The sequence below is a fragment of the Ogataea parapolymorpha genome, chromosome IV (assembly GCF_000187245.1).
Source record: "Ogataea parapolymorpha DL-1 chromosome IV, whole genome shotgun sequence".
Taxonomy (NCBI): Eukaryota; Fungi; Ascomycota; class Pichiomycetes; order Pichiales; family Pichiaceae; genus Ogataea; species Ogataea parapolymorpha.
Genome location: NC_027863.1, coordinates 1,129,662 through 1,149,157, shown reverse-complemented (window position 1 = coordinate 1,149,157; position 19,496 = coordinate 1,129,662). Strand labels below are relative to the sequence as shown.

At 45.0% G+C, this 19,496-nt stretch overlaps 14 protein-coding genes across 14 annotated transcripts; 4 read left to right on the top strand and 10 right to left on the bottom strand.

Moving 5' to 3' along the window:
* Position 1: 1 nt before the first annotated feature.
* On the bottom strand, positions 2-1,546 carry HPODL_03682 (uncharacterized protein; the record flags this gene model as incomplete). Its single annotated transcript, XM_014080010.1, has 1 exon — positions 2-1,546. The coding sequence occupies one exon, from the start codon at positions 1,544-1,546 to the stop codon at positions 2-4; it is 1,545 nt and encodes a 514-aa protein (XP_013935485.1).
* A 75-nt stretch (positions 1,547-1,621) lies between these two features.
* Positions 1,622-2,050, top strand: HPODL_05217 (uncharacterized protein; the record flags this gene model as incomplete). Its single annotated transcript, XM_014080009.1, has 1 exon — positions 1,622-2,050. The coding sequence occupies one exon, from the start codon at positions 1,622-1,624 to the stop codon at positions 2,048-2,050; it is 429 nt and encodes a 142-aa protein (XP_013935484.1).
* Positions 2,051-2,080: 30 nt separating this feature from the next.
* Positions 2,081-3,532, bottom strand: HPODL_03681 (Kinetochore protein mis13; the record flags this gene model as incomplete). The annotated part of the gene is made up of 1 exon (XM_014080008.1): positions 2,081-3,532. One exon carries the CDS (start codon positions 3,530-3,532, stop codon positions 2,081-2,083), a length of 1,452 nt encoding a protein of 483 aa, XP_013935483.1.
* A 267-nt stretch (positions 3,533-3,799) lies between these two features.
* Positions 3,800-6,343, bottom strand: HPODL_03680 (uncharacterized protein; the record flags this gene model as incomplete). Its single annotated transcript, XM_014080007.1, has 1 exon — positions 3,800-6,343. One exon carries the CDS (start codon positions 6,341-6,343, stop codon positions 3,800-3,802), a length of 2,544 nt encoding a protein of 847 aa, XP_013935482.1.
* Positions 6,344-6,604: 261 nt separating this feature from the next.
* HPODL_03679 (uncharacterized protein) lies at positions 6,605-7,384 on the bottom strand (the record flags this gene model as incomplete). Its single annotated transcript, XM_014080006.1, has 1 exon — positions 6,605-7,384. The coding sequence occupies one exon, from the start codon at positions 7,382-7,384 to the stop codon at positions 6,605-6,607; it is 780 nt and encodes a 259-aa protein (XP_013935481.1).
* A 364-nt stretch (positions 7,385-7,748) lies between these two features.
* HPODL_03678 (LETM1 domain-containing protein YLH47, mitochondrial) lies at positions 7,749-8,984 on the top strand (the record flags this gene model as incomplete). Its single annotated transcript, XM_014080005.1, has 1 exon — positions 7,749-8,984. One exon carries the CDS (start codon positions 7,749-7,751, stop codon positions 8,982-8,984), a length of 1,236 nt encoding a protein of 411 aa, XP_013935480.1.
* Positions 8,985-9,073: 89 nt separating this feature from the next.
* On the bottom strand, positions 9,074-10,309 carry HPODL_03677 (ATP-dependent RNA helicase eIF4A; the record flags this gene model as incomplete). Its single annotated transcript, XM_014080004.1, has 2 exons — positions 9,074-10,158; positions 10,201-10,309. The coding sequence occupies 2 exons, from the start codon at positions 10,307-10,309 to the stop codon at positions 9,074-9,076; spliced, it is 1,194 nt and encodes a 397-aa protein (XP_013935479.1).
* Positions 10,310-10,554: 245 nt separating this feature from the next.
* On the bottom strand, positions 10,555-11,004 carry HPODL_03676 (40S ribosomal protein S21; the record flags this gene model as incomplete). The annotated part of the gene is made up of 2 exons (XM_014080003.1): positions 10,555-10,794; positions 10,981-11,004. The coding sequence occupies 2 exons, from the start codon at positions 11,002-11,004 to the stop codon at positions 10,555-10,557; spliced, it is 264 nt and encodes an 87-aa protein (XP_013935478.1).
* A 205-nt stretch (positions 11,005-11,209) lies between these two features.
* HPODL_03675 (Long-chain base-1-phosphate phosphatase with specificity for dihydrosphingosine-1-phosphate) lies at positions 11,210-12,376 on the bottom strand (the record flags this gene model as incomplete). Its single annotated transcript, XM_014080002.1, has 1 exon — positions 11,210-12,376. One exon carries the CDS (start codon positions 12,374-12,376, stop codon positions 11,210-11,212), a length of 1,167 nt encoding a protein of 388 aa, XP_013935477.1.
* A 105-nt stretch (positions 12,377-12,481) lies between these two features.
* Positions 12,482-13,219, bottom strand: HPODL_03674 (GTP-binding protein RHO4; the record flags this gene model as incomplete). Its single annotated transcript, XM_014080001.1, has 1 exon — positions 12,482-13,219. The coding sequence occupies one exon, from the start codon at positions 13,217-13,219 to the stop codon at positions 12,482-12,484; it is 738 nt and encodes a 245-aa protein (XP_013935476.1).
* Positions 13,220-13,589: 370 nt separating this feature from the next.
* HPODL_03673 (GTP-binding protein RHO1) lies at positions 13,590-14,297 on the top strand (the record flags this gene model as incomplete). Its single annotated transcript, XM_014080000.1, has 1 exon — positions 13,590-14,297. The coding sequence occupies one exon, from the start codon at positions 13,590-13,592 to the stop codon at positions 14,295-14,297; it is 708 nt and encodes a 235-aa protein (XP_013935475.1).
* A 222-nt stretch (positions 14,298-14,519) lies between these two features.
* Positions 14,520-16,154, top strand: HPODL_03672 (tRNA (uracil(54)-C(5))-methyltransferase; the record flags this gene model as incomplete). Its single annotated transcript, XM_014079999.1, has 1 exon — positions 14,520-16,154. One exon carries the CDS (start codon positions 14,520-14,522, stop codon positions 16,152-16,154), a length of 1,635 nt encoding a protein of 544 aa, XP_013935474.1.
* A 161-nt stretch (positions 16,155-16,315) lies between these two features.
* On the bottom strand, positions 16,316-16,591 carry HPODL_03671 (Non-histone chromosomal protein 6; the record flags this gene model as incomplete). Its single annotated transcript, XM_014079998.1, has 1 exon — positions 16,316-16,591. The coding sequence occupies one exon, from the start codon at positions 16,589-16,591 to the stop codon at positions 16,316-16,318; it is 276 nt and encodes a 91-aa protein (XP_013935473.1).
* Positions 16,592-17,362: 771 nt separating this feature from the next.
* HPODL_03670 (uncharacterized protein) lies at positions 17,363-19,348 on the bottom strand (the record flags this gene model as incomplete). The annotated part of the gene is made up of 1 exon (XM_014079997.1): positions 17,363-19,348. The coding sequence occupies one exon, from the start codon at positions 19,346-19,348 to the stop codon at positions 17,363-17,365; it is 1,986 nt and encodes a 661-aa protein (XP_013935472.1).
* Positions 19,349-19,496: the final 148 nt, after the last annotated feature.

The window sequence follows — 19,496 nt, the reverse complement described above, 5'->3', positions numbered from 1 at the left end:
GCTATAGAAATATGAATTTTAAAAGTTTCATCAAAATTAAAAAGATGCGCTTGATGAGTCTCCAAAACTCGACGATGATCCAAACGATCCAGAGTGCCAACACAATCAAGTTCTCCAAGAATGAGTACACGAGCTGGAACAACCATTCATCGTTAGTGTTTGAGAGCTGATCTTTCTTCTCCTGTATATTTCTTATCCTCAAAGTGATTGATGTATTAATCTCACCGTTCGTCCTGTCACAATAACCCAGTAATTCTTCAATTTTGTACGATTTGGCGTTGTTGAATTGATTGAATCTATCCAAAATGGCGTCAACCTTGTTAATGGTCGTTTGCAGCGATTGCGATATCTGACTAGTTTGCGCTTGGGTGGACTCGAATAATTCGAGCTGCTTTTGGATGTCACGGCCTTTAGAGGCAATAATGTCCTCGCGATGATAATCTGCGATGCGGATCCTCGACTCTGCAAGAGCAAGCTTGCTTTGGAGGCCTTTGACCATCCTTTTTTGATCCGCGAGATCATCGCAGTTTCCTGTTTCCTCACTTTCCGTCGGATGCGATGGGGACAGCGATTCGCTCGATTTTCCACCCTGAAAAAGAAAACTCAGCTTATCTATACTTGAATTGCGCGAAGAAGGGGTATCAAAATCCTCGTCACTCTTCAAGGATCTAGTATGGCCAGGAGTGCGTTTTAAACTGTTCAATCGATAGTGCTCTAGTCGAGCAAGAGACGCAGAGCTTTCGTTCACACGAGCAAGCGAACTGAGACGTCGATCGTCCCCGGAGCTGTCATCGTCTTCCTTGTGAAACTCGCCATCAAATCCAACAAACAGTTGCTCATGAAGGCTTTTCAGCCGCCTATTTTTCTGTGGGGTCTGTTTTGCACTATCTAGCTTAGGAAACCAGAGCTCTCCGTTTGGTCTCTTCAATTCATGCCAGTGCTTTTCTCTCCAAGTGATATCGTTGTAATACTCGTTCAGGTTTACTTGCCAAATGAGATGCTGCCTGTTGTACTTGCTAAACACTCTTGAGGGTGGCTTGTAGTCTCCTAGAGGAAAGGTCGTGAGCTTTTCGTTGTATTTCTTTCTGATACGTCGGTTTCGTATAATTTGCAAAGGGTTGAATACTCCCTCAACTCCTTCATAGAGCGGAGTCTGAGGATCGCTGTCATCGTAATGCACTGTATTTTGATAGAGTTCGATAAAGTCGTAGTAGCTTTGGATGATGGCCTTCACTTTCTCCGCTCGTTTCCTGCAGATTTGAAACGATTTGTCCTCGCGGATGTTCGGCTCGAATTTAGAGCGAGGCTCCATAGAAACCTTTGGATCATGGGCCTGATCTCTACTTAACTTGAGATCGTGGACAAGCGACTTCCGAGCGTCCAGAAGCTCCTGTGTTTCCTCAACCAGTCCCTCATATTTATTAGAATCGTTTGTCAGAGTTGAGCTGAGAAGACTGTTATGTGATTCAAACCCATTTGGCTCCGCAGATACCTTTATTGGCTTGTATTTTTTGAGGTTGAGCTGCGTATCCAGTACAACAGTCATTGCATTTTTATATTAATAGCGATTTTATCTTTTATTCACACCCAAAACCCAAAAACGATTTATTTATTTGAGTTGATGTCTTACTACTTTGCCATAATTGGAACCAACGATGGTCCCCTATATGAACTTGAGATTGGCACTTACAAGCAGTCTGGCGATGGAAAACCCAATTTCCCAATCGAAATAAAAGAACTACAACAATTCATTGTGAACGCTTCACTCGATATACTTCAAGATCAACAGTTCAAAAACAACCAGATATTTTTCAAAAACCTCGATGCATTCTATGGCTATCAAGTATATAGCTATCTCACACAAGGAAACATTAAGTTCATCATATCAACGAACGTGAAAAACCAAGACGAAAGTATACGACAGTTTTTCATAGAGGTGAACGAATTGTACGTGAAAAACCTACTGAGCCCCTTCTACAACGTCAATGACCCGATCCGCAGCGTTGGATTCGACTCCAGAGTGTGTCTTCTCGCTAAAAAATACCTATAATACATTATAGTCCTGACATCTAATATACAATTACCCCAGCTCAGAAAACCCTTTGAGCAGATCCAGCGACGACACTTTATTGCCGTCGTTATCGTGGTCAATCAGTTGAGTCATCTTGCGCGATATCTCACGGATTGTAGCCTCAGTCAATGTGTTGACTGCATTTTTAGATTGCTTTAATTTATGCACCATCAGTTTGATGTTTTCCAGAACGCGCAGTAAGCGAAGTTTGTCCAGTCGCGCTTTGTAAGACTCCAATGACTCTAAGTGATCCACAATTTCGCCCAGCTTCTCTTGTATTAGGTTATCATGTTGCAGTGATGTATCGACCTGAATTTTGGGCAGTTTTGCTATTTTTCTGACTTCCATCCATTGGGCTTCCTCTTTATTAAGTTCCGCGAGCTTTTTTTCGTACAGTTCAAGCGTGTGCATGTTTTCTTGGTTGGCCTTGTTGGGCAAAACAATGATTGGCTTATTAAGATTTGCGTTACTGCCGTGGTCGCCTTCGTCGACATCGTCTTCTGCCAGCCACCAACTGGTATTTATTTTCCCGTCGGCTAGGTCTCTGATTAGTTCATCTTCGATCACATTGGCTATGCTCTCTGCGGTACTGATTTTCTTTCTGGGAGCTTTACTCGCTCCTCTTTTGGCACACCAAACCATCAGTTGTCTCATTTTGTGCGGATCCGGTAGGTCTTGTGAGACATGCTTATATAGTTCCTCGACAGGTATTTCGCGGTCTGGCTCAGCAATAAAACCGTTACCTACTGACGATAATCGTTTGCCTCTATTACTCAACGACGATCTGCGTTTTTTAGTCTCGTATTCCGGTTTGACCTCCTTAGTTCGCGCCTGAGATAAAATTTTGGAGAGAGTAGATTGTTTTGGGAGAACAGGTTTGGGGCTTTCGGGTATCAAATCGTGGACAGTTGCTGCCCCAAGTTGTGTCTCATTTTGGGGCTCCTTTGCGGGAGTTTTGGTGCTTCGTGGCTTACGCGTGCGTTTTTCTGATGTCTTGCTCTTCGGAATAATGTTTGATTTCTTTGCGGCTTTTGGTGGTTGGAAAGAAGAATCCATGGAGAATATCTTATCTTCTTCTTCAGAATCCTCTATTGAATCTTGTTCGAGTTCGTCCAAAAGGCTGGTCTTGGGAGGTTTGGGCTCGGGTGCTTTTCGAGTAACTTTTTGTCTCTTTTGTGGCTCCTTTTTCACGGCAGGCTTTGGCTTATTCTTCGACCCAGGAGGACGTCCACGTTTTCCCGGGACCTTTTTTTGTACTTGCTGCTGGGACGCCCTTTTGAAAACAAAACCATCGTCTTCTTCCTCAAAATCCCCATTCGCTTGCGTAAGAGTTGATTTGTCGATCGACTCCTGGGATAGAAACTTCCCTAGTCTCCCAGAACCACCTTTCTCCAATGTGGTGGAAGAGTTAATTTGACCAGCGGTTGTCTCTTTCTGCTTAGGTCGCTGTTTCGCGGACATGCTTGTCTCAAAAATTATATAAACAAATCCACGATGCAGTTTAAATTCTGTAGTCTCGCGTTTTCTATGCTCGAAAGCTACCAATCGCTTTCACCAATTGCTAGAGGTCAATTGGACATGCAAACGACCCACTGACACGCGATTAATTATCAATAGGATATATATCTCTATATCCTCTTGTTTGTCTACTTTTTTTCGTATCGTCCTCAGTGAGGCTTACTGACACTATAAATGTTTGACAGATATAAAATCGTCCTCAGCTTGACGTTAAAAGTATCCTTCCGGAGACTGGGCACCAGGGGACTTCAATGGCTCTGATGACGAAGGAGTCGATCTGACACGTGATTCACTTCCAGGGAAAACGTCACCAATTGAGTTGGAAGGAAGAATACCTGGAGTTTGGGGCAGGTTCGAGGCCGATGGGGGTATCAACAGGTTTGGGGAGTCACTGGCTGAATTTCCAAATTGCAAGAACGCGCCGTTCAGGTTGGATTGGTTATTGGAAGCAGCTTTTTTAAGTTGAGCCTGTAGTCTTTCCCGGCCTCTAACTAGGCCTTTAGTAGAAGGAAGAGAGTTGTTACCCATAGAAGACATCGAAGAGTATGAGGAACTTTGTGAAATGGATGCAGTTTGTTGACCTCCTAGGAAGCTAGGAATGTTATGCTTGTTGTGGATATTTGGTGAGGATGACCGTTGAATAGGCTGTCTTATTTGAGACAGATGGGAAGGAGATGACGGCCGTAGAATCTGTGATCCTTGGGGGCCAGGAGGAGTGACTTTTCCGGTAGAGGCGCTCTTGCCAAGTCTTGGACGTGGTGCGGTGTAATTGAAATAGTCTGCAGGCTCGTCAGGCGTGGTGGAATCTGGAGAATTGATTATGATTTTGGCTGCACTTCCAGAAACATTTGGTGGGGAGGTTGGAGTGGTAGAGTGTAATGACATGCCTTCGGAGGCTTGAGTAGTTGAGCTTCCGGACGAAGTATACCTATGCAAAGATGGTGAGCTTGCACTGATAACCGGAAGTGAAGATAGGCTGTTGCTTTTCTTGTGTCCAGACTGAGCCGGCATGTCGGGCGAATTAAGTTTCTTGACCGAATGGAAGGATGGGAGATGCAAGGACGACGAAGAATGGTTGTTCTCGAACATTTGGGTTTGTGATGTACTAGAATCTCCAGAGACAAATGTGCTATCATCTCTAGACGAATTAGAGTCGCCTGCATTCATGTTAACAACGGACGGGGTATTTGAATATGGAGTAAGGTATGCGGTGTTAGCTGGGTTGTTTCTTTCTAGAGGATTACTCAGCGAGCACAGTTCCGTAAGCTGTTCCAGCCATCTTGATGCAATTTCTGGAGAAGGACATCTGAAAGTGTATTTGGTTTTGGACTCAATTGATTTGCTTGAATTCATCCGGACAATAAATTTCCTTGGATCATTTGGCGATGCACTCACTTTCATATCGTCCAAACTATAGGAGTTCAAAGGATGTCTTTCCTTCTTCCGATCCTCGGTCTTGAATTCATGCATAAAGTTGAACGTAAGTACGTAGTAGAATTTTGAATAGTTCTTCAAATACTTTGATTTCTTTTCCAAAAATCCTGATATCAAACTTGAGCTGATCCTCTCTTTCTGGTAAGGATAATGAATATCCGATTTTTTCCTGATCTGTTTGGTGTTCATCAATGACTCTTTTGCAGTGAGTTTCAAAAGATTCTTTGCGTTGTCATTCATTATGAAGTAATCCCAATCAATGCCAAAATCGTTTTTTAGAAATCCGTTCATGAACTCGCTCACCATATTATCTTTTGCAGCATCAAGCTCAGCATTGATTAGATTGACAAAGTTGCGAACACAGTTCTGGACTTCGGTATACAGAATACTTTCCAGCTGAACGCTCTTGTGTTGTAGATCATAGAAACTTTCTTTCAAGTGTGCTTCAGTGTAAAGTTGGTCTTTGAGTTGCAGGTCAAGTTTCAGCCGCAGTAAATAAGGGTCCTTTTTGGGCTCCAGTTTGGTGAATTTGAGATGCGAGCCAAGACAGGTGGTTGTTTCGCCCTTCGTGAGCAGCTCAACCGACGTTATATAATCAGCTAAAATTGCTCCTGTCTTTGCTATCTCGTATTTGAGGTCAGAAGTTTTGAAATCACTAGAACCTTTCAATGACGCAATTTGTTTTATCGTTTCGTTCAGACTTTCTTTCAAGTTTTCCAAGCGCGGAATGATTTTCAAAGTGAGTTGGTTATGTGTTATCAGCTCCTTTTCAGCCAAGCTGTTGTGATAGTTGGATAATGTGCTAGAGATCGATAGAACAGAGAGATCGCCTACCGGAAGAAATGCTGTCTGCACAAATTTGTTAAGCATGGCTTCTTGGTGAGCGTTGTGTTGATCTGACTGATTCAAATTCGTCGAACTCAAAGATTGGCGAAGATTCTTTGATGCAGATCCTTTGAACTTTAGTTTGCCGCTGGTCTGTTTCTTCAAAAGCTCCAAATTCTCCAGCATCGCCTTATTACCGAGATATGTTTGCTTCTTGAATATGCTGATCTCTTTGAAGTAGAATATCAATTGCTTGATAATCATTTTCCAGATTGAAAACCGATTGATCAGTTTGTCCACCGGTTTCGGCTCATCAGCAGAGTTTAGTGGATTGTAGTAGGGCGAATTGTAGTTATCAGCGGGGAGAACCTTATTATGGAACTGAAGAAGCCTGTTGGAGACATCATACAAATCGGCTTGACCAAAGTAGTCGCTTTGTCCGTCAAGTGATGCCTCGTAAACACTCTGCGCAGCACCCTCAGGTGTTGACGCCATTGAATAGCTCATAGTTGTTGACACCCGATCTAACGTACGCCGTTCCTGATTTTCGTCTAATGGAGCAGGGGTGGAGGTCACAATAGTCACAGTCAAGGAACACCAGCAGATGGAATTTACTGGAAAGACGGCTTGTTCAATTCGCGATAGAAGAATAGTCCCCTGAATTCCGATCTAGAAAGAATGCCTTGGAGACTACAAAATTAAAAACGCAAAGGGAGTTCCCTCCTCACACCATAAGGCTAATTATTGATGCAATATTTACATTGTCAAGCGGCTCCAAAGACCTGTAAACGTGGTTGCTGGAAACAACTCCACATTGAATATCGTTATAGCCTCCTGCATTTCGTTTTCGTTTCCGCGGAGCAGCAAAGATTGCTCTGTAGTCGATTTGGGGGGCTCTGATTTTTCGGGCCAATAGATCAGACTGTACGTAATGTACTGCCCCAAAAAGACTAGAACGTCTAAGATAAGCAGTCCAGTTTTATTAGTGGGTCTAGCCTCTCCTATGATGTTTATGAAAATAGAGTTGTAGCGGAACGTGTTTTTGGACTCGTAGAACTCGATGCTATATTGTGTGTGTAGATTCAGATACGATACTAGCGAATCATGCGGAATATCTGGTAGGCGACTATGATCGCGGTAAAAGAAAAGATGGTCCGCAAGCGCTATGCTGTTTATCAAGATCACCTCCACCAGGACTGCTTTCTGGAAATAGATTAATTGGGTCGTTAATGTTTCTTCGGTGACTGTCTGTCCTGTGGACAAGAGATTGTACTCGATCCATTGGCGCAATGTATGCGAATTGACGCCTGCAAGAAACAATTGTAGCGAAATTCTGATCACCAGCTTGAAGAATGATTGATCTTGGAGATAAATGACTATTAACTCCAGTAATAGAAGTATGTTCAGTGTGTCCAAAAATTCTAGCTTGAGACTATTTCGCACCTTGATGATTTGTGTCACCATCAAAGAGGAGTCTCTCTGTTCCGAAACAGAGTCATAGGACCCAGGAAAAGACCCTGGCATGCTTGAGTTCATGATAAAGGAAGAGAGGAATTGTTATTTAGCAATTCTACCACTTCCTTGCACCGTAGAGCAACCAGGCAGAAGAGCGACACACTATTTGACAAGCTGATTCCCGATTGAGCTGCGTTCCGAACATGGAGTTGATCATGCAGGCTTGTTCTGTGATGACTGAAGCAATTCGATCTCGGCTGGAAGGCATTAAAATCATTCGGCTTACATCAAGAGATCCGGGGCTAGAGTGACAAAAAAATATATCAAAATTATTTATTATCTATTTATCATGCTCAAGATTGGACGACCACTTGGGCTTCGGCCCGTGCGTGCTTTCAATCCCCACATTATATCATATAGAGTACAGAAATACCAGAGTGTTCGCATGTACTCGACCACTGACCAGGAGTCCAACGAGAAACAGTTGACGAAGACGGAAGTCTCGCCACCAAAGCTTACATTGGGTCAGAAGATCATGAAGGAAGTGCAACATTATTGGCATGGAACGAAACTTCTAGGCTATGAAATCAAAGTTTCGTCAAAATTGCTTATCAAGATGCTGGCAGGTTACGAATTGACCAGAAGAGAGACCAAACAATTGACTAGAACGACGACAGATATCCTTAGACTAGTGCCTTTCTCTGTATTCATTCTGGTTCCTTTTGCAGAGCTTTTGCTGCCAGTGGCTCTCAAATTGTTCCCCAACATGCTGCCTTCCACATACGAGTCAGAGAAGGACCGAAAACGGAAGACATCCAATTTGGCCAATACCAGACAAAAAGCATCGGAGTTCATCCAAAAGACTTTTCGTGAAAGTGGATTAATTTTGCCAACCAAGATAGATGAGGCTGATAAAGAGTTATTCGTTAAATTCTTCAAAACCATCCACAGAGGAGCCAAGCCCAGCCACGAGGAATTGATAAAAATAGCGAGATGTTTTAAGAATGACCAAGTTCTAGATAACCTCTCACGTCCGCAATTGGTGGCCATGTCAAGATATATGGGAATGTCCGCATATGGAACAGATGAGATATTGAGATACCAAATTAGACACAAGCTTATGCAAATCATTAAGGACGACCGTGCCATAGACTACGAGGGTGTGGACAGTCTGACCGTCCCGGAGCTAAAAACAGCATGTGCCTCGCGTGGAATCAAAACTACTGGTACATCCCCAGCGCGTTTGCGGGATGACTTGAGGATTTGGTTGGACCTTCGATTGAGACAGAAGATTCCATCCTCTTTGCTTATTCTCTCCTCCACGTTCACATATGGTGAACATGCTGACAGTTTTGAAAGCTACTATGACGCGCTGTTGGCAGTTCTGTCCTCTATTCCAGATGAATTATACAATGTCGCTAAACTCGAAATGTTCCAGGACGATGACGCATTGAAGCTCAGCATCCTCAAAGAGCAAGACGAGTTGATCAAGGAAGAGAATTTACGAAGCAAGAATGTGAAGACTGGTTTGAAAGACGATTTGAATTTGGATGAATATGAGGAAAAGAGAGACGAACCGGAAGAACCGAAGAGACTGAAAGAGCCAGAGGCACCAACGTCCAAGGAGAAGACAGGGGAGGAGTCTAAAGAAATGGAGAAAATAAAAGAAACAAGTAAATAAATCACTAACCTTGTGCATGCTTGAGTTTTACACAAGTTATATAAATTCACATGTAAAGGCGCAAACCTGATAGTTCAAGTCTTATTAGTTCAATCGAACAAGTCGTTAATGCTTGAAGGCATTTCAACAATTTGAGTGGAGTAGAACATTTCGATTTCTCTGAGCATCTCAGTGTCCTCTCTCGTAATCAAGTTGATGGCAACACCCTTTCTACCAAATCTACCACCTCTACCGATTCTGTGGATGTAGTTTTCTTTGTTGGATGGCAAGTCGTAGTTGATAACCAACGAAACCTGCTGAACATCAATACCTCTGGCCAGCAAGTCGGTAGAAATCAAAATTCTGGAAGAACCGGTTCTGAACTCGTTCATGATGGTGTCTCTGTCTTGCTGACTCAAGTCGGAGTGGATAGCAGAGACAGTGAAGTTGTTCTCGGTCAATTGTTGGGTAAGGGTCTCGACCTTTCTTCTGGTGTTACAGAAGATAACGGCTTGCGTGACAGAAATGGAGTCGTACAAGTCACACAGGCAGTCGAATTTGTATTGTTCCTCATCGACATCAATGTAGAACTGCTTGATACCTTCCAAAGTCAGCTCATCCTTCTTGACAAGAATTCTGACTGGGTTTCTCATGAACTTAGTGGTGACCTCCAGAACATCTTGAGGCATGGTAGCGGAAAGCAAGACAACCTGAGTAGTGGTTGGCAAGAAACGGAACACGTTGTAGATTTGTTCTTTGAAACCAGACGACAACATCTCATCAGCCTCATCCATGATGAACATCTTGATGGCGTCGGTCTTGAAGTAACCTCTCTCGATCATGTCGTAAACTCTTCCTGGAGTACCAACAACGATTTGTGCACCGTTTCTAAGGGCCTCCATGTCCTCTTGGACAGCCTTACCACCAATGGAAGCATGAACAGTCAGATCCAAGTGCATACCGATGGCCAACACGACCTTTTGGATTTGCAAAGCCAATTCTCTGGTTGGGGCGAGAATCAATGCTTGGGTCTTCTTCAACTTCTCGTCGATTCTTTGCAATGCGGAAATGGTGAAAGTGGCAGTCTTACCGGTACCAGATTGAGCCTGGGCAAGAACGTCTCTACCCTCAGTGATTGGCAAGATAGCTCTTTGCTGAATAGCAGAAGGCTGTTCGTAACCGTAAGCGAAAATACCTATTAGGTTAGAAAAAGCAAAGAAAATCCGGATTTACTTACCTCTGATAATTTCTGGCTTGAGGTTTAGTTCGTCGAAGGTGTAGACGACATTGTCGTAGTTAGATTCGATCAAGTTGGAGTCAACTTCTTGGATATTTTCAGATGCCATATTGGACTATAATTTAATTGAAGGAGTAAATTTTTTCCAACTTTACGCACACCAGATCCATTTGCTGGAGGAAAATTTTTTTAAGCAGGGTAACAAGAATAAAATGGACTTTTGCAACCCCTGTTCGCCAACGAATCCAGCATCGGGAGCGCAATTACAGCTAGTTTACACGATAGTTCACTTATTGCTTCCGCACACAACATCCTTAATTTCCTATCTCTTTCTTATTAGTTTATACAGTCTGCTTAACGGGAGTAAGACCAGACGTTCTTGAGCAAACCATCCTGTTGAGCGAGTCTGTTCAAAGAGTCGTCAGCCTCACCTCTTCCTCTGATGTATCCACACAAAGCGTAGGTGGTGTGAGAGCCTGGAATAGCTCTTCCCTCCTCATCAACGTTGGCAATGTTGATTTGGACAGAAGCGTGGTCCTTAGCCTTAATGATTCTGTTGGTGGCAGAACACTTTCTTGGAATGTACAATTCAACCTAATATGTTAGATTTTGCATAAGCGTGGGAGGACGTAAAGAACCGAAGTACGGTGTTTTTCACTAAGCCGTTGTAGATTTGAACTTCTTGATTTTGCTATCTCAAAATCAACGGGTGCTTGATGATCCTAGACTCATATCTTCAGCTTCTGTCTATACGTCTCCCTTGTTGCATTCACCACTTACGAGTTCACCTTTATCGTTTTCCATTTTGCTTGTGTATAGATATATTTCAAGGTTTAGTTTTCTCTAAAAATTTCAGCTCCAGCCAGACAAAAAATCACACCGCACACTAAATTAAAACTCTCCAGGCGAAAAAAAATTGTATGGTGTGAGGTGTAGAATTTCACAGTCACAATGATATTACGTAGATCGCGAGCATTATCTATTATCTATATCTATCAGAAGTGCATCTCTAGTCCAAAGCTAGTCCTACGTATTTGTAAATGGCGTCCATCCAAAGAGCAATGATGGCAATGCCGCTATAGACACCAAGCCTTACAAGAAGTGGTAGTTCGTAACGTGGTCTTAGTGCAGCACAATCGCTCGGGTTGTCGAGTTTGGTAGCTTGACTTGCAAACGCTCGCGAATGTACCGGCTTCAAGATAATGGTGAGCAGTGGCTTAGCAAGAGTCTTCCAGGCCGCCAGAATGGAAATTCCTAGGGCCAGTCTAAGAGCACTTTTCATGTATCCGAGTTGCTCCAGAGAGTATTTGCAGGTACCATGGTACTCCATGTCTGCGGCTTTAAAAGAAGAGTTGGCGAGCAACCAGAATCCTATATCGAGGCCCATCAGCACGCCCATGAACGCGACACTGTCCTCGAAGCACGGACAGTGATCAACAGGAAGAGGGTGGAAGTATAATAGTGCGTAATAGAGTCCCACTGCGATAGTGGGTGCCAGGACTGAGCTGCTTGTCAAAAAAGAGTCCCAATTGGATTTGGTAATCAGTCTCAGAATTACCGTTGATGTGCCTATTAATATGCCCACCACTACATCCACGATGCCGTGCATGCCGCAGTAGATCCGTCCAAACACCATTGAGGCGAAGTATAAAAATAGAACAAGCATGAGCAGTATAGCCGTTGTAGCCGTAAACGAGTCAAGGTTGGTTAGTATGTGGTATGAAAGCAGACTAAACACCGCAGCTGCGTTGGCTGAGTGGCTAGAGGGACACCCATACTCCTGCGATGTATAGTGGCTCATAGTTTTGCGGACAAGAGGCGGGCAACGCGGTCTTGGAAGACAGAGGTAATCTTTGACTGCGCCTGTGAAAAATATGCCTAGTCCCAGAACATAGACCAAATCACGGTAGGAGTACCCAAACCAAGCGGGTAGCGGAAGACATAGCACGTAGAATGTGTGTGACCCGAGGTTTGCTGAATATGTGAAGTAGATGTCTCGCCAATCTGTGTAGCATGATTTCTGTATTTTAGAAAGAAGAGGCGTTTCACGTTGGACAAGTCTTAAAAGCTTTGATCTGAGTTTAAACTGAAAGGCGTTCATCTGAGCACTGTAGTGTGCTTCGGTCTGGAGGCCTGCATCGTATTTGGAAGTGCTTGTTAGATCGTCTGTAAGCATTTCAGAAAATACGAATCATTGCAAAGATCGATAAACATTTTTGCACAACGCACGTACGCTGTTCCTCGCCTGTTATTATGATTACGTAAATCTATCGCTAGGGTATCACATTATTGTACAACAGGAATCGCTGCGAGACTCCTTGGAGATCTCAGAACCAACAGCCGCGAGGTTGTTGCTGTTGCTGGCAATTCTAAAGTGTCCCTTGCTGAACCTCTTCGAGTCTCTCGCAGCCTCTCTCGCAGCTGCCTGGTGCTGATTGTAGACCACATTCACGCACGCATTGAACAGCTGATCAACATTGTACATCTGCTTCGCCGAGCACTCAATGTGTGCTACAGCACCGATCGATTTGGCTACATTGTGTGCCTGCTCCGGATGCACCTCTTTTTTGGAAACATCAGCCTTCAAGCCGACAAGCACAATTGGCGTTTTATCACAGAATCCAAGGATCTCGGGGGCCCACACCTCTGGAATGTTAAGCAACGAGTCCTTAGCAGCCAGCGAGTACGCTAGGATAATCAGATTCGAGTCTTGATAGCTCAATCTTCTCAGTCTTTCGTAATCTTCCTGTCCTGCTGTATCCCAGAGATCAACGGTCAGTATGTGTTGCTGTGAACTGTCCTGTAGAAAGGCTCTGTGATTCTCAAAGATGGTCGGCTCGTACTCTGATGGGAACGATCCTCGAATGTAAGATGATAATAGCGATGTTTTACCGCATCCTGAGTCTCCCACAATGACTATTTTGAATTGCAGATCTGGGTCAGGAGTGGGCAGCTCGGACTGCTCAAGCAGTCTGTACTTGCCGCCCCGGGCTATGGGCTCCACAAAGAAAGGGTCCATGTTGTTTACGGAGTGTTTATCGCAGTGAAATTTGTGTTTATATGCTTCCAAATATAGATAAAAGTCGTGCACTGCTCACGATCAGTCTTTGAAATTCGGTACAGCCGTGGAGAATATGGAGCAAATGCACAGGGGCTAACGGTGAAACTAGCGACATAGAGGCATCTCCATGCAGTAGTTTCTAAGGAAAAGAGCCTTTGGTCCCACGTCCGTGAGCGACCTCGTTCGAAAAACAAAATCGCACCAAGCCCCGCTTTCTGTGTAAGGATGTTGAGTTGTGCTACCTGGCACATCGAGTCACTAAAGTAAAAACACATCCAAACCAATAATAGCTCTGGGAGAATTCTTCGTTTGTTTGCAATAAACATTGATGTCTGCCTCTGTCTATAAACTACCCTCGAGCCTGGAGTCTTTTACGCAGGTAGATAATAGCCACACTCCGTCCAAGGAGATAAAAATAGTTGTCATTGGAGACTCGGGATGCGGTAAGACATCGCTCCTAATAAATTACAAAGATGGCAAGCCTGCTAATCATAAGGACTACATTCCAACAATTTTTGAGACATATAATTGTCTCATCTCAAATGGGTCCTCGACGTTCAAGCTCTCTCTGCACGATACTGCCGGTCAAGAAGATTTCGAAGGACTTCGGACTCCCATCTACTCCGACGTCGATGTGGTGGTCGCATGCTACTCTGTGGACTCTCAGCCATCGCTCTCCAATATTATAGAAACATGGATTCCCGAAGTGCAAAATTACCAGCCAGATGTCCCCATAATCCTTGTCGGAACAAAATGCGATCTGAAAAACCAGCTGAGTCACGACCAGCTCGTGACAGAGCAAGAGGAGCTTGAGATCAGCTCCCAGGTTGGACACACTGTAATGGGACATCTCCAAGCATCAGCCATCACGGGAGAGAACGTCAAGAAGGTGTTTGATGTTTGTGCCAGTGTGATGGCAGAGAAACTTTCAAACGTCGCCCCTGTCGCCGCCCAGCCTGCCGCAAGCAAGCCTGCTGTCAACAAGTCATCCAAAACCACATCCGAGGACAAGGGTGGCTGCTGTGTGATTGTCTAACTCCCAGGGTCTACGAATTCGAATAGGGGCGTAAAGGCAGACAACTTTCTACATCGTTTGTCGAACGTATAGTTGTTCTACGTCTCTTAATTGTACTTTTCTAGTTGATCACCTCGACTCTTCTTGTTGAGCTTGTAATTACAGTCCAGCGGCCTGTAGTTGGCTACAAAAAATTTTGCACCGCCTTGGCCAGTTCCGAAAATTTTTATACCGTAAACTTTTATGTCCTTTGCATTGGGTCGCTCAGTACTGAAACGTATCCCCATGCCTTCCAAAATCACCATGCCAGCTGTCTCGAACGGGCCTCGTAAAGTCAAAAGACATAGGGCCAAAAAACAGAACCCTGAGCCTACTACACCGTTGGGAGTGCTACTGAATCATGAGATCCCAGAAATATGCAAAGAGCACAATCTGACCCTTGAACAGGTGTCCAACCCTTTAAACAAAATCCTGAATAATACAGACTTGCGCGCAAAATACAACAGAGTGGTGGAATCTGTCAAAATTCTGAGATATTCCTCCAACGGCGAAGGACTGGCCTTGCTACCACATCCGGAAATCCCAGATGGCAAGCAAATTGCAGTGGTTCCGTTCGCGATGCCAGAAGATATTGTCACTATCCGTGTGTTCATGACCAAAGATACCCATGTGGACGCCGATTTGCTCAAAATTGAAAACCCCTCCCCTCTGAGAAAACAGGACCTTATCAGATGCCAATATTTTGGAGCCTGTTCTGGGTGTCAGTACCAACCGATCGAATATGACGACCAGCTCAACTTCAAACGCCAAACCATAATCAATGCATATAGATACTTTGCGCCACGGCTGACATCCATGGGTAAATTGCCAGAGGTTGGAGCAACTGTTGCGAGTCCACTCAAGTATGGTTACCGCACGAAATTGACTCCTCATTACCAATTCAGCCGCCACCAAGATCCTTCAGTCCGTCCTAATTTTGGATTTGGCTCTAAAGGTCGTCCATCTTGGAGAGACGTGCCAAAAAGAGAATACCCTGGTGAAGTGATGGACATTGAGGATTGCATAATAGGAACAGACATTGTAAGACAAGGATTGAAGAATGAGCGCGCGCGGCTTGAAAAGCTAATTCAATCCGGACAGGTGAAGCACAAGGGGGCAACTGTTTTGCTCAGAGAAGACACTAGACGTAATCAAGAGGAGTTAAAAGGTTCTACAACAGAGGATGGGACGCTTTCCATTATAGAGCAAGATGACATGTTCAAGACCTGTGTTACCGATAACAACGCCATTGTGAGTGAGTATGTGAATGGCTTGCGGTTTGATTTCGTGGCCAACGAATTCTTCCAGAACAATAATTCTATCTTGCCAAAAGTCCTAGACTACGTCAAATCTAACCTTGCATTGGACGAGTCGGGTGACAGTTACCTTGTCGACGCGTATTGTGGATCTGGCCTCTTCAGCATCTCCTGTGCATCGTCTGTTCGCAAATCGCTGGGCGTGGAGATCTCTGCTCACTCGATCAAATTTGCCAAGAGGAATGTGGAGCTGAACGATATTCACAACTGCGAGTTCATCGAGGGAAAGGCTGAAAAGCTTTTTGAGAAGATCGACTTCCCTAAGGACAAAACGTCTGTGATCTTGGACCCTCCACGAAAAGGATGTGATGAGGTTTTCCTGAGGCAGCTTGCAGAGTTCTATCCGAAAAGAATTGTTTACGTTTCTTGCAATGTTCACTCGCAAGCCAGAGATGTGGAATATTTCCTCACGGAGACAGAAAAGGGCAAGGATTATAAAGTGGAAAGCATTATTGGGTTCGACTTTTTCCCGCAAACGCATCACGTCGAAGGCGTGGCAGTTTTGAGCCGTGCTACTAGTTAATGCAATGTCAAGAGCGATAATAATAAAATTTGAAAAGTAGATTGAGAACAGTGTAGATACTCATCCGATAAACTCCCAAAGCTATCACAACAGCGGAACTAATATACAGCTGAGAACCAGACACGCTGATTCAATAGCATACAAAAAAGATACAGTCTTTTCTAAGCCTGGGACTTAGTGTACTCGCTCTTCTCGAGCTCGTATCTCTTCTTGTCTGCTTCTGCCTTAGCCTCGTATGGAGCCTTACCAGCTTCGTCCAAGGCCTTCCACTTCTCGCCAAGCAGCTTTCCAATCTGTCCGAATGCGATACCTGGGTTCTCTGCCCTCACAATATCTCTTTGCTCGTTAGCGAAGAACATGTAAGCCGAAAGAGATCTCTTTGGAGCATTTGGGTCCTTCTTCTTTCTAGCGGTCTTCTTAGTAGTAGCAGCAGCCATTGTCTAATTGTTAGTTTTTCTGACTAGTAACACGGCACCTAGTTTCGCATATAAATAAACAAACACATATTCCTGCAGCCCCGCGCATTTTGCTTCACCGCGTATCTGCCACTTGTAAATACGTGCCGTCCAGCAAATAGGGTTTTTTTACCGGGGCAGCTTCTACAGGGTCAATAACCCGTAAAAGCATAGCACAGCCATGAATTTGCAGAAGCTCAGCCGTCCCCTCAAGGCCACGAAACAGCGTATTGGAAGCGATACAACACATTCATGTGGTTTGGGAAATCCACCTTCGCTCACAGGAAGTTGTTATTTTTCGAGTCGGGTACCCTCCGACATCCTTGCTCCCTGCCCCCATTACCACTACTACCCCCAAGACACGGCCCAATGTCTTGTGGCGAACTTGAAAACAGCAATCTAGTAGAGCGGAATGGTCAATCGGCCGTCATTCGCGTGCACTGACATGTGTTTGCAGATATGGCATGCCATAATAATATTACTTACTAAAGTGTAGCGTCAATTCCCTTAGTATAGAGTAAACGCACTAATAAATTTGTTAGGAGGAAAAATATAGACACTCTATAGTAGGAGTAAGTCTATATAGTGAAAATTGCTTGCAAATTTGTAAGCCATGGTTTTTGGCAGAAAAAGGAGATGGTTACCCTGTCTTTACAGATCGCTCTGAGAGCAAAATCTTTGCATCTCTACACCAATTCTGTTTACCATTTATATACACCCACGGTCAGTGAACAATATGAGTTTGATTCACCATTAAAACCAGCCCTTGGTGTTGTTTCCGTAGTCACCAGCTCCCGGATACTGGTACTGGTTTTGGTAATATGGGTAAGCCTGAGTGCTTGACACGCCGGCTCCGGTAGCAGCACCTGCCACACCACCAATCTGAGAACCAGCCAAGCCCGGAGCACCCGCTTGCGATCCTGGGGTTGGTGGCTGGTACTGGGCATATTGCTGTTGCATCAACATGGCTGGGTTCATCTGCTGTTGAGCACCCTGTGCTCCCGCTGCTGTCTTGGAACTCTCATCTTCGCCTCCGTTGGCAGCAGCTTGCTGGTGGCCGTAAACCTTGTTCTGGAAGCTGTTTCCGAAACTATTCTGCTGTGGAGGAACAGCCTGGGATGGAGACTGCTGCCCTTGGTAGTTCATATAGAACTGGTTGGCAGCAGGATTAGGTTGAGAGTAAAATGGAAGGTAGTAGTTGAAGTAAGGGTAGTAGGAGGCTGGCATTCCCATCATAGGGTTGCTCATTCCCGGAGCGACTGGAGAAGCAGCGGCAGCAGCTTGTGCTTGAACTTGAGGCTGGGCTGGGACCTGTGACGAGTGCGGGTTCATGGAGTTAGCCACCGAAGACTGTGGATTGATCTCGCCAGGATTGGCGCTAGCAAGAGCCTGCTGTTGTTGCAGAAGCTGTTGTTGCTGGTTGAATAATTGCTGGTATTGCTGTTGATCGTACGACTGGCCGTTGGCTCCTGGAGAACGCAAGTAGCTGTTCAGGTCCGAGAGTCCACCGTAGTAATTGGATGGATCGTAAGCCTTTTGCTGCTGCTGGTGTTGCTGCTGCTGTGCTTGCTGCTGTGCTTGCTGTTGTGCTTGCTGTTGTGCCTGCTGCTGTGCTTGCTGGTAGCTGTTGTAGTGACTGTTGTTTCTGTAGTTCTTGTTGTATTCGGACTGTGTGTTTTGAGGGCTCTGGGAAGGTTGAGAGGCTTGAGCTGGCTGAGCTGGTGGGACCTGTTGGGCTGGCTGTGCTGGCTGTGCTGGCTGCTCTGTGACCTCTTCCTCTTTGTCGTTCAAAGTCATCGATCCGAAAGAAATGCCGTCCACCGAACCCACCTGGGTAGCAGAGGATGGAAGAACCACTGGAGCTGCCTGAACAGGTTTCTTAGTGTTCTTAGGGGCAGGTATTTCCCTAGCGATTTCAGGAGAAGCTTGTTTTTCTTCAGCCACAGGCTCCTGTGCTGGAGCAGCAGCCTCTTCCTTCTTGGCCTCCTGAGCCGGTCTCTTTGCAATCTTTGGCTTTGGCGCCACGGCCGCAGCCCAGCTCAAGGGCTTGGACTCAGAAGCTGGAGCTGGCACATGCTCTTTCTTCTTGGTTGGCTCTTTGGTGGTTTCTTTCTTCACCGCAGGCTTTTCGGCGGGTTTGGGCTCAGATGGCACTTCTTCCTTCACAGGCACCTTGGCAGCCTTCGCAGGCTTCTGGGCTAGCGCACTGGCCCACGAAGAGCCTTGGGTAGGTAGAGAGGAGGCGGTCTGAGGAGCTGGAGCGGTGGCAGTTGCAGACGGAGCAGGCTGTTTTGACACTTTAGATGCGGCTGGTGTCGAGTCTTTCTGTTTATGCACTGGTCTTGGCTTCGAACCAACAAATCTATTTTGTTGATGAGCCTTTTTGCCTATCTGCACAGGAGCAGGAGCCGATGGCTCGTCGTGGTGCTCTTCAGTATGCTGAGACTTCTTTTTTTCGTCCTTTTTGACAACTTGATCCCATTTTTGGATTTTCCCTGTCAATATGCCTTCGGATATTTCAGTTATGTCCACGTTCGCAATCTCTTCCTGGATTGTCACAAAATCTTGGAACGTCCAATCAGGGAAGAACTCTGTCAAAGTTTGGAATTTCTGTTTAAGCTCAAGCGAGAGTCCACCGCCGTTGGCTGTACTACTATTCTTCTTTGAGCCGCCTCTGTGCTTGGGGTTGTTGCCCCGCTTCGATGTGTGTTCCGATGTGGTGTCCTGCTGTTCCGACATGACTATATATGTTTACAAATTGACTCGTGATGACTGGACCGAATGATGAAATTTGTAGTATGAAACAACCTTTATGCGGTTAATAGAAAGCCCCTTTCTTGTTCCCAATAATTTCAATCACAAAGTCACTTCAAATAAATGGTAGTTG